Source organism: Sinocyclocheilus rhinocerous, unplaced genomic scaffold, assembly GCF_001515625.1.
Source record: "Sinocyclocheilus rhinocerous isolate Xijiao unplaced genomic scaffold, SAMN03320098_v1.1 scaffold805, whole genome shotgun sequence".
NCBI classification, from domain to species: Eukaryota; Metazoa; Chordata; class Actinopteri; order Cypriniformes; family Cyprinidae; genus Sinocyclocheilus; species Sinocyclocheilus rhinocerous.
In genome coordinates, this window is record NW_015646430.1 from 123,293 (window position 1) to 136,342 (window position 13,050).

General features: G+C 27.7%; 1 protein-coding gene across 1 annotated transcript in view; it reads left to right on the top strand.

The window, feature by feature from the left end:
- The window catches only part of LOC107707789 (1-phosphatidylinositol 4,5-bisphosphate phosphodiesterase beta-1-like), a 62,293-nt gene that overhangs the window by 36,521 nt on the left and 12,722 nt on the right, over positions 1 to 13,050 (top strand). The window contains exons 9-18 of the mRNA XM_016511882.1: positions 1,221 to 1,408; positions 3,358 to 3,470; positions 3,560 to 3,746; positions 6,858 to 6,934; positions 8,058 to 8,154; positions 8,233 to 8,317; positions 9,600 to 9,724; positions 9,847 to 10,005; positions 10,566 to 10,687; positions 10,771 to 10,870. Of these exons, the coding sequence (XP_016367368.1) occupies positions 1,221 to 1,408; positions 3,358 to 3,470; positions 3,560 to 3,746; positions 6,858 to 6,934; positions 8,058 to 8,154; positions 8,233 to 8,317; positions 9,600 to 9,724; positions 9,847 to 10,005; positions 10,566 to 10,687; positions 10,771 to 10,870 (1,253 nt within the window). The remainder of the gene's footprint in view (positions 1 to 1,220; positions 1,409 to 3,357; positions 3,471 to 3,559; positions 3,747 to 6,857; positions 6,935 to 8,057; positions 8,155 to 8,232; positions 8,318 to 9,599; positions 9,725 to 9,846; positions 10,006 to 10,565; positions 10,688 to 10,770; positions 10,871 to 13,050) is intronic.

The following is a 13,050-nucleotide window of genomic DNA, read 5'->3' on the forward strand; positions in this document are numbered from 1 at the left end:
TTATTTATGCATTTATGTATTATTTGTATCTATTTATGTGTTTTTATGATTTATATGTTTTTATCTATTTCTTTATTTTTCTAATTTTTAAATTGATTTATCCTTTATTTATTATACTTTTACAATTTTTTTTGCTTTTATTTATCTGGTTTTATTTATTTATACATTTAATTATTTATACATTGTTGTATGTATGTATCTGTTTTTTCTGTTTTCATCCATGTATTTATTTGTCTAATTTTTTAAATGTATTTATTTATTTATACATTTATTTATCTGTTTATTATTATTTATTTTTTTTAATTTAATTATACATTATGTGTTTATCTGTTTTTTTTTTCTTTTTTATCTATTTATTTATTTGACTAATTTTTATTTATTTATTGATATTTTATTTATTTGCACATTTATCTGTTTATTTCATCTGTTTGTTTGTTTGTTTACGTATATTTATTTATTTATTTATTTTATCGATTTACCTGTTTTTTTGTCTGATTTTTCTATTTAATTTTTAAATTCTGAATATTGTTATGTTCTTTTTAATGTTTTTTGTTTATTTATACATTGGTTTTATCTGTTTTTTTCTGTTTTTATCTATCTATTTATTTATCTGTCTAATTTTTCTGTTTATTTATCTTTTATTTATTTATTTGTTCGTTTGTTTTTCCTGTTTTTTTTCTATTTACTTATTTATTTGCTTAATTTTTCTGTTTATTTATCTTTTATTTATTTATTTGTTCGTTTGTTTTTCCTGTTTTTTTTCTATTTACTTATTTATTTGCTTAATTTTTCTGTTTATCTTTTGTTTATGTATACTTTTATGTTAATTTAAGTTTTTTATATTTTTTTCCTGTTTGTATGCATTTATTTAAGTTGATCTATTTTTCAAATTTTTCATTTCTCATTTTATGTATTTATTTATATATATATATATATTACTCCATATATAGTAGTTAATGATGCCTTGAAGTCATATTGGAATGATATTTATGAGATGAGCGCATTGCAGTATTGTAATTATTTAGGGGTGTAACAATTAAAAAAATCCTGATGAAAGATAATTGGTATTGATCATAACAGAGACATTCCTTTAAAAAAATCCGCCTTGCTGAAAGTCATTGTGTAATTTGCATGCTGGGATGATGTAGTTGCTCATCTCTGTGTTATGATTATCACTGTAAACCGTATGCTCTTTCCTGGATCTCTCTTCCTCTCTCCAGCGGCGTGAAGAGCAGAAACTATCTGACGGTGGATCAGATGACAGAATTCATCAACAACAAGCAGCGGGACCCGCGTCTGAACGAGATCCTGTACCCGCCGCTCAAGCCCGAACAAACCCAGCTGCTCATGGAGAAGTTTGAGCCCAACCCAGCCATGATTCAGAAAGGTCTGTCCCAGACAAACGCCTGCAATTAATCAAAACAGGCTTTATTCATTCGCAATCGCTCTCAAGCACGTATGCTGTCATTTTCTTCCATTGAGCACAACAGACGCTCTTTCCCTGCTTTATAGTACGGCTGAATGATTTGGGGGGAAATGTAAGTGTTTTTTTTTTTCAGATTAAGATTGTGAATGTGATTTTTATTTATTTATTTGTACATTAATATATTAGTTTATCTATTCATTAATTTAGAGATCCAAGTTTGCTGTGTTTGTATGTTGGGCTGCAAAATTTTGCCTAAAAAAAAACGTATTAGGATTATATATCAGAATGAATTATAAATTACAGGACTACTACTAATAATAAAGTTAACAATACAATAATAATAATAATAATAAATAGTAAACAAAATGTAATATATTACTGTTGTTCATACTGGGTTTATATATCAGTATGTGTATAAAATAACAGTACTACTACTAATAACATTAATAAAAATAGAAATACATAAATTTATTAAAATAACAATAAGAAAAAAATTAATAATAATAATTTTATTATTATTATTATTACATTTTGAACCAAATAAGGAATATTTAAATCTATTCTGCAGAATTCTACAAAACTTCCCCCTAAATCAGATAATATGATTTTATTTTATTTTATTTTATTTTATTTTATTTTATTTTATTTTATTTTATTTTATTGTTATTTATTTATTTATTTAATTATGTTTTCAGCTTCCAATAAGAGTTTAGTAGATTTTATTTTAGATTAATCTATATTCTTATTCTTTGTATTATTCTTTATTTTAGATTTAGATTTTATTTCATTATGCAGAAAGCTTCCAATAAGAGTTTAGGACATTTTAGTTATTGCCATATTTAAATCTATTCTGCAGAATTCTACAACACTTTCCCCTAAATCAGAGAATCTTATTTTATTTTTTATTTATTTATTTATTTTTTGCTTTGTGTTATTATTTTTATTTTTATTTTTTATTATGCTTTCAGCTTTTAATAAGTTTTCAGTACATTTTGTTTATTACCATATTTAAATATATTCTGCAGAATTCTACAAAATCTACCCCTAAATCAGTAAAGATTTAAAATTTTATTTTATGTAATTTTATTTTATTTTATTTTTAACTTTATTATTTTATTTTTTTGTTTTTTTTGTTTTTTGTTTTTTGTTTTGTTTTGTTTTGTTATTTATTGTTATTTATTTATTTATTTAATTATGTTTTCAGCTTCCAATAAGAGTTTAGTAGATTTTATTTTAGATTAATCTATATTCTTATTCTTTGTATTATTCTTTATTTTAGATTTAGATTTTATTTCATTATGCAGAAAGCTTCCAATAAGAGTTTAGGACATTTTAGTTATTGCCATATTTAAATCTATTCTGCAGAATTCTACAACACTTCCCCCTAAATCAGAGAATCTTATTTTATTTTTTATTTATTTATTTATTTTTTGCTTTGTGTTATTATTTTTTTTATTTTTTTTTTATTATGCTTTCAGCTTTTAATAAGTTTTCAGTACATTTTGTTTATTACCATATTTAAATATATTCTGCAGAATTCTACAAAATCTACCCCTCCCTAAATAAAGATTTAAAATTTTATTTTATGTAATTTTATTTTATTTTATTTTTAACTTTTTTTTTATTTATTTTTGTTTTGTTTTGTTTTGTTATATTATATTATATTATATTATATTATATTATATTATATTATTCTGTTATATTCTGTTATATTCTTTTCTTTTCTTTTATTATGCTTTCAGCTTGCAGTATGATTTTACTACATTTTATTTATTGCTATATTTAAATCTATTCTGCGGAATTCTACAAAATTTCCCCCTAAATCATTGAATATATAATGAAAAAGGTCTGCAGATTTAATTTTTGTCTGATTATACAGCAAACGTTACAGGCGCTAATTTGGTTCAGCGTTGTTTGTGCACTGATGGCAGCTCTAATTGTGTTTCTGTTGCATCGCAGCCCCAAACAGCAAGCCAAAATGGCAGAATATTGCCGATCCATATTCGGGGACGCTCTTTTGACTGAGACTCTGGAGAAATATCCTGTAAGTGTATCTCTCCCACATGCATCCGTGCTCTTTTAGCGGCGCGTGCGTCCAGTGTTCTCATGACAGATTCTGCTGTGGCGCTTCAGCTCGAGCCAGGCGTTCCTCTGCCAAGCCCTCGAGAGCTCATTGGAAAGATCCTCATCAAGAACAAGAAATCTCACCCTAAACCCTCCGATGGCAGCACTAAGAAGAAGCTGTCCGAACAGGCGTCCAACACAAACAGCGACTCGTCCAGCGTCTTTGAGCCGTCCTCTCCCAGCGCTGGACCCGCAGGTATTAGAACAGTGCTCATATTTCCCCCTCAGATCTGCATGATTGCTACATTAAATCATATTTAAATAAATTAAAATTATTTTAAATATTTATTCAAATAATTAATGTAATTTTTAATTTACATGGCTGACATTTGAAATTTGAAAATATACAAACCATAGTGCTGTTGTTGTTAGCATTTATTAATTGTAAATAAAATATAATTTATTTAAATTTGTAGAAATTAGTAAATTACAAGTAAAAATGTAATATAATAAATTAAAATATTTTTAAATTGTAAATAAAATATAAATGTGTATACATTTGTTGGAAAGTTGTGAATATACAAGGTATGACAAATTCAAATAAAATTTTTAGAAATTTGTAAATTATAAATAAACAATATAATGTAATAAAATTTAATTTGTAAATTATGTAATTTCATATAATTCCTCGACCCTATAGGATAAGCGGTTTGGAGAATGGATGGATGCATAATTTATTATAAAATAATAAATAAAAAAACATTAAAATTAAATTTCTAAATTGAAAATGTTATGTATAATTTATAAATTGTAATGATACAGTATACCGTACTGTTTTGCTATAATTATTTTTGTTATAAATTGTAAATATACAATATATGACAAATTCAAATTAAATTTGTATTTGTAAATGGTAAATGTAATATAATATAACAATATAATTCAAGTTTAATTTGAAAATTGTAAATTAAATATCGTTTCAATTTGTATGCGTTTCTAAATTGTAAATATACAATATATGATAAATTAAAAATAAAATTGTCAGTAAATCAAAAATAATTTATATAAATATATATATATATACTTCCTTTGCCAATTTTAAATTTACAATATGTGACTCTGGACCACAAAAGTGCCTTAAGTGTCAATTTCTCGAAATTGAGATTTGTACATAATCTGAAAGCTGAATAAATAAGCTTTCCATTGATGTATGGTTTGTTAGGATAGGACAATATTTGGCCGAGATACAACTATTTGAAAATCTGGAATCTGAGGGTGAAAAAAAATCTAAATATTGAGAAAATCATCTTTAAAGTTGTTCAAATGAAGTTCTTAGTAATGCATATTACTAATCAAAAATTACGTTTTGATATATTTACGGTAGGAAATTTACAAAATATCTTCATGGAAGATGATCTTTACTTAATATCCTAATGATTTTTGGCATAAAAGAAAAATTTATAATTTTGACCCATACAATGTATTGTTGGCTATTGCTACAAATATACCCCAGCGACTTAACACTGCTTTTGTGCTCCAGGGACACATATTATATAGTAAATTAAAATTAAATTTCTGAATTGTAAAAATATATTATAATAATTAAAATTGCATTTCTAAATTGTAAATAAACTATATATTATGTAATAAATGAATCTGTATTATATAATAAATTAAAATCACATTTTTAAATTGTAAAAATATAATATCATAAATTAAAATCACATTTCTAAATTGTAGAAATATAATATCATAAATGAAAATTACATTTCTAAATTGCAAATCTGCAATATACTGTAATAAAACAAATAAAAATTACAAAATCCAATATATAAATTTAATATAAATTCCAATATAAATTTCCAAAATATACAATTGTGAGCCTAGTTAGTTTGGTAAATTCACTGTCTGGTAGTTTAAATGCCTTGGGAGTAAAAATACAGACAACAAAATTATAACTTTGATCCAAGTGCACTTTTTGCCATTGATATCTGACATTTGTCGAAAAGCGGCAGCCGGTTTTCAGAGTATATTGAAATCTTTCAAAAGTGCTATTATGGGGATTGTGCTCATGTCTATCTTTAGCAAGTCGAAAGAAAGAGCGATTGCAGAGCAGAAGCAGACGGTCTCTGCTGGTTTTGAGGGCCGTGAGCCGCTCTGTGTGTGTCACAGCATGCGGAGAGTCAAGCGGCTGACATTTCAGCCTGTGTTTGTGTGTGACGGAGGCGTCGGGAGCGTCTGATGCATGCGAGGGCTCTGAAAGGTTGAGTCCAGACAGCACTGATGCAGAAAGCAGATGTCGAACAGCTGGTTCCTCAGCAGGACTGTGTGGATCCACCTGTAACACCACAGAGGCCCGGAAATCATCACAGCCCTTTCACATGATCCATGACTGCTGTGAAGAGAGCGCACTTATCAGGAAATGAGTGCAGATGCTTGCAGAATCAAATAAATATCATTTATGCTATATTTGATGAACGTATTGATAGATAGATAGATAAATAAATAATTAAATAAATAAAATGTATTTATTATAAATAATAATAATAATAATACTGTTAAAAAATTATATTTGAATAAGTTATGCGCAAATAATTTATATGTATGCACAAATGAAATAGATCAACCAACAAACGACAATTATGTAATTTATTTATTGATATTTATTAATTGATAAATAAATATTTAAAATAAATAATTTATATTTATGCACTAATTAAATAGATTGTCCATTAATGCCAATTATCTAATTTATTTATTGATACTTGTTTAATTATAAATGAATAATTACATGCACAAATCCATTAAGGACAATTATTTGATTTATTTATTGATATTTAATGATAAAAAATAATTAAATAAATTATTTATATTTATGTGCAAATTAAACAGATCACCCAAAAATGACAATTGTCTAATTTATTTATTATTTATTATATACACTATATATATATATATATATATATATGCACAGATGAAACAGACCACCCATGAATGACATTTTTTTAAATTATTATTTATTTAAAGATACATAAATAATGAAATAAATACTTTATATTTATGCACAAATAAAATCGATCACCCCATAAATGACAGTGGGGAGTTTTTGGAGACTGATGCAGTCACTGTAAACCGTTGTTGTTTGGAAGTAATGCAGGTTTGAAGTCACACAAGGAAGAGTAAATGATGAGAGAGTTTTGATTAGTGTGTGTCGGTCGAGTTCATCATGTCTGTCAGCTGTCTGTCTCTGAGCTCTGCTTATATCTCACACCAGCTCTGCCTTTCTTCAGCGCAGTTTGAGATGCTGCAGAGAAACTCAACACTTGATTAGATTGAAGTTTGATTTGATCCTGTGTTTGTCCTTTAGCACCTGCAGAGGTGGAGGCTGAGGATGATGAAGATGAAGATGATGACGATGATGACTGTAAGAAGTCCATGGACGAGGTCAGTAAAAGTTTATGCTTTTATATTATAGTATTGATTCATATTTTGAATGAGCTTTTATTTGTATATTTTCGGTTTTCATTTTATTTGAAACTTTAGTAACTTTGTTAGGTGCTTTAGTTTTTTTTTTTTTTTTTTTCTGTATAGCTTTAATTTATTTTAATTTTAGTTCATTTTAATCATTTTAGTACTTAAACCTGTTTTATTTCAGTTAGTTGCCAAGGCAACATTTCAAATTATTATTTTTTTTTATAGTTTTTATTTTAAATTCAGTTTTAGTTTTAGTAATTATAGTGCTTCAACATAAACTTATTTATTTCAGTTAGTTGCAAAGGTAACATTTATGTTATTTTAATTTTATTGTTTATTTGAGTTTTTTATTTTATATTTCTGTATAGTTTTCATTTATTTTTATTTCAGGTTTAGTAATTTTAGTACTTCAGCTTAAACTTGTTTCAATTTCTATAATTTATATATTTTTATTTCTGTACAGCTTTCATTTATTTTTATATCAGGTTTAGTAATTTTAATACTTCAACTTTAACTTTTTAATTTCAGTTAATTACCAGTGCAACATTTCTAATTTATGGTTTTTTTTTTTTTTTCATTTTTAATTTAATATTTATATATAGCTTTAATTTATTTTTATTTCAGTTTTAGTTTTAGTAATTTTAGCACTTTCCAATTAAACTTATAAATGTTGCCTTGGCAACTAACTAAAATAATTTCAACTTTTTTTGTTGTTGATTAAAATATTTCTATATAGCTTTATTTTTGTTTTAGTTTTAGTCATTTTACTTTCTAATTTCTAGGGTTTTTAATCTGTTTTTTTTTCTTCTTTTTCTAATTACTAATTCATTTATAGTTTTTTAGGTTTCAGTTTTTCATCTAATATTTATATTTATTAGTTTTTGAAACTGATTAATTGGTCATGTTGAGGTTATCAGCAGAAGCTAATTACTCTGTCTGCTTGTAAATAAAATATTGTAACTCTTGTATACTTTTTATCAGTTTGATGACAAAATAAGGCTTAAAAAATACAAAGTTTCACAACAAATGATCAAAGCAGGAGCTTAACCTTCAGAAAAAGATCTCTCGCTGATGTTTTGTGGTGTTTTTTCAGGGTACAGCAGGATGTGAAGCCTTTGCCACTGAAGAAATGTCCACGCTGGTCAACTACATCCAGCCCACCAAGTTCCACTCGTTTGAGATTTCCAAGAGTAAGTGTGACTGCATACACATGATGGAGTCTTGGCTGATATGAAGATCTCATTAAAAGTAGATTTGTCTGCTCTCAGAAAGCAAACGCAGTTATCAGATGTCGTCGTTCGTGGAGACCAAAGCACTGGAGCATCTCACCAAGACGCCGGTGGAGTTCGTCGAGCATCCTTCAAAACACAGCCCACACATCTGACCGGACACTGACGGCAAACCAGGACAAGCGCATCTATTATTGATGCCAGAACTTATGACCTGAATAATGAAATCTGTCAGGAAGATTTCAGACAGTAGTGCATCTGACTCATGCTCAAGTCTTTAGAAGCTATTTAATAGTTAGTATGAAGAATGGACTGAGATAGAAGTTGTTATTCACTAAAACTGTGCTCTCAAATCTCATTCTCACATGCACATATTCGGATGTGACACATTAAGATGTTTTGCGCCAAGTTTGACGTCAATGACACAGAACGGCATTTGTTTATTTTATAGCTTTTTTATGACAGTTAATTACATTTTCACCCCAAATTCTCATTACTATACTGTGAAAAACAATGATGCCATATATATATATATATATATATATAATTTAAATGTGTATATTCCATTTTGATGCCCAGGTTCCCCCCACCCCTGGAAAAAATTATATAAAATTATATAATTTATAATTTAAATTTAGGTGTTCAATTTTGATTCCCAAATAGTTTTTTTTGTTGCAGAAAAATACTATAAGCATGATAGAATTTGTAATTTAAATTTATATATTCAATTTTGATGCCCAAATTAGATTTTGTTCCAGAAAAAATACTACACAAATAATATAATTTATCATTTAATTATTCCATTTTGATGGACAACTTCATTTTTATTCCTGAAAAATACTATAAAAATTATATAATTTTTTATTTAATTTATGTTCAATTATGATGCCCAAATTAGTTTTTGTTGCAGAAAACACTATAAAAATTATATAATATATATTTTAAATGTATATCTTCAATTTTGTTGGCCATCTTTTACAGAAAATATGATAATTTATATTTTAAATTTTACAAATACATTCTAAATACATTATATAATTTAAAGTAAATATAAAAAAATAATAATATTTTTATTTTTTTATATTTAGATTTCTCATGTCATTCCCTTTTCTTTCAAATTTCTAGTTAATTTTAAATTTTTCAAAGTTTGTCATCTTTTTTTTTTTTAGTATTTTATTTTATTTTTCAATTACCAAAAATGATATTAATAGCTTTAGTTTTAGTCAACAGTAACAACACTAGGATAAATCATTGATTAATTGGATTTTTTTTTTTTTTTTTTTTTTGTTGTCAGGTGATGTTCTGGTGATGATCACACATGTATGTCCTGGTTGTGATGGAGGTGAATGATTTATTGATTTCTCTGTGATGTTCATTATGACGCTCCCTTAACCGTGTGCATGTAGATACAACAAGTTTCAGCTGAGCAGGATTTATCCTAAAGGAACGCGTGTGGATTCCTCCAACTACATGCCGCAGGTCTTCTGGAACGCCGGCTGTCAGCTCGTCGCACTCAACTTTCAGACCATCGGTGAGACCATGAATAATGAAGATGCTTTGGGAAAGGCTTATGAAAATATGACTTAACTGTAATATGAAATGTCCACTGTAATCTGACTTTACAGCTGTTGTTTTTACTCGTCTCTCTCTCAGATCTGTCCATGCAGCTGAACCTCGGCATGTACGAGTACAACGGCAAGAGCGGCTACAGACTCAAACCAGAGTTCATGAGACGACCGGACAAGCACTTCGACCCCTTCACAGAAAGCACTGTGGACGGCATCGTAGCCAACACCTTATCAGTGAAGGTTAGACGTATCATACAGCTCGACATTTCTCACTTGTCAAAGCCTTTAGCTCCAGGAAGCTCATTTGCAATGTGTTATTGCAAAGCAATCAGTAATTGCAATTTAATGTACTTCCACGTTTTTTTTATTTTATTTGTTATATTTAGTATACATTTGTTAAATTTTGATGCCCTTTTTTTTTTTGTTCCAAAAAATATTATACACATTATATAATGTATCATTTAAAATGATGCTCAATTATGTTTGATGTCCAAATTAGTTTTTGTTCAAGAAAGATACTATAAAAATTACATTTTTCATTTAAACTTATGAACTGTTCAATTTTGATGCCCAAATCAGTTTTTGTTCCAAGAAATACCAAAAAAATAATATATCATTTAAATTTGTTCAATTTTGATGCCTAAATTGGTTTTTGTTCCAGAAAAATACTAAACAATTATATAATTTGACTATTATTTAAAAGAATAATACCAACAAATTAAATAATTTATAATTACAATTTAGTTTGTTCAAGAAAAATGCTATAAAAATTATATAATTCATAATTTAAATTTATGTTCGACTTTGATGCCCAATTTTGTTTTTGTTCCCCCGTTGACACGAGACGAAAAGCTTTCAAGACAAAGACGTCCCAGAGCAACGCCATCAACCCTGTGTGGGACGAGGAGCCCATCGTCTTTAAAAAAGTACGGCTGTTTTCGGTGTCCTGTAAGCGTCCGTCAGACGCTCGGAGCGCGTGAAATCAATAACGGTGTTGTTTCCGGGTCAGGTGGTGTTGCCCACGCTGGCGTCCCTCAGGATAGCCGTGTACGAAGAGGGCGGCAAGTTCATCGGCCATCGCATCATTCCCGTCTCAGCCATTCGTCCGGGTGAGAATCAGCCTGAGCCACGTGACTTAAAGACTCATTTCAGTCTGTTTTTACAAGCGGTGATGATGTCATCACAGTATTTGCATACTGAAATATGATTGGTCTTTTCTTTCTTGCATTCATGTAGCCTTTGCATAGTAAAGATAGAGTTGCATTAGCAGTCATGACGAGCAGTGTTGGGGGTAACGCGAGTTACGTAATCAGATTACTTTTTTCAAGTAACTAGTAAAGTAACGCATTACTTTTTAATTAATTAATTAAAAAGTTGAAAGTTACTTTTTCAAATAAGTAACGCGAGTTACTTTTTTTTTCCCATTTATTGATTGAAAGCTCTCCTGTCCCCATGTTGAGAGAAATCAGAAGATGTTACTGTAGTTCCAAAATAAATATGAATATGCATTAATTCATCTCACTCACACAAAAAAAACAAACACAGATTCAGTATTCCTCAAAATGAATAAAAATAATGCAACTCAGAATATGCAATAATTAAATGTTAAACAACACAAATATCCTTTATGTATTTAATCCCATTCTATTAAACAATGTCTTTGCTTCTGACCTTCGATGATCCAGTTCAACCATACTAATAAGCAAAAATTACTCTAGACAAACATCTTTGTTTATTGCTGAAGTGTGTTGAAATTTCTTCTTCTGCATTCTACTGTAAGGACCTAAATTTACATTTCCTTCAGCCTGAGGCTTATTCATTTCACTTTTGGTGTGAAAAGGCTTTTATATTTGCCAAAAATAGAACTTTTTTATTTTAAAAACAAACAAGCAAGCCCTGTCCAGATTTAAAAAGAAACATAACGCATTACTGTCCATAAAAAGTAACTAAGTAACGTAATTAGTTACTTTTTTATGGAGTAACGCAATATTGTAATGCATTACTTTTAAAAGTAACTTTCCACAACACTGCTTATTTCATTATATTTCATCAAAAATCATCAAAATATTTCATGATTAGTCTTTGTTTTAGTTTTTGTTCAAGAAAAATGCTATAAAAATTATATAATTCATCATTTAAATTTATGTTCGACTTTGATGCCCAATTTTGTTTTTGTTCCAGAAAAATACTATAAAAAATATATATTTTATCATTTAAATCTGCTTAATTTTGATGCCCACATCAGTTTTTTTTCAGAAAAATGCTATAGAAATTATATAATTGATCATTTAAATTCATATATTCAGTTTTGATGCCCAAATTAGTTTTTTTGTGCCAGAAAAATATTATAAAATCAAGTAACTAGTAAAGTAACGCATTACTTTTTAATTAAAAAGTTAAAAAGTTGAAAGTTACTTTTTCAAATAAGTAACGCGAGTTACTTTTTTTTTCCCATTTATTGATTGAAAGCTCTCCTGTCCCCATGTTGAGAGAAATCGGGAGTAAGATGTTACTTTAGTTCTAGAATAAATGTGAACATGCATTGATTCATCTCACTCACTCACTAACAAAAAAATTTTTTTTTTAAGATTTAGTTTTCCTCAAAATTAATAAAAACAGTTAAAAGCAACTCAGAATATGGCTCAAAGCTGCAATAATTAAATATGTTAAATAAGAGAAATATCATTTATGTATTTTATCCCATTTTATTAACCAGTGTCAAGTCAAGTCAAGTCACCTTTAATTTGATTAGTCTTTGTTTTAGTTTTTGTTTCAGAAAAGTACTATATAAAATTATATAATTTACTGTTTAAATTTAGTTTTTGTTCCAGAAAAGTACTATATAAAATTCTATAATTTAGCGTTTAAATTTAGTTTGTGTTCCAGAAAAATGCTATAAAAATGATATGATTTATAATTTAAACTTGTAACTTGTTTCATTTCAAATATGCGTTAGTTCTAGAATAAATGTGAACATGCATTGATTCATCTCACTCACTCACTCACAAAAAAATTTTTTTTTTAAGATTTAGTTTTCCTCAAAATTAATAAAAACAGTTAAAAGCAACTCAGAATATGGCTCAAAGCTGCAATAATTAAATATGTTAAATAATACAAATATCCTTTGTGCATTTAATCCCATTTTGTTAACCAATTTGCTGCTGACCTTCGATGATCCAACCATACTAATAAGCAGAAATTACACAAGATAAACTAACATTTCTTCTTCTTTTTTTATTGCTGAAGAGTGTTGAACTTTCTTCTTCTGTGTTCTACTGTACAGACGTGA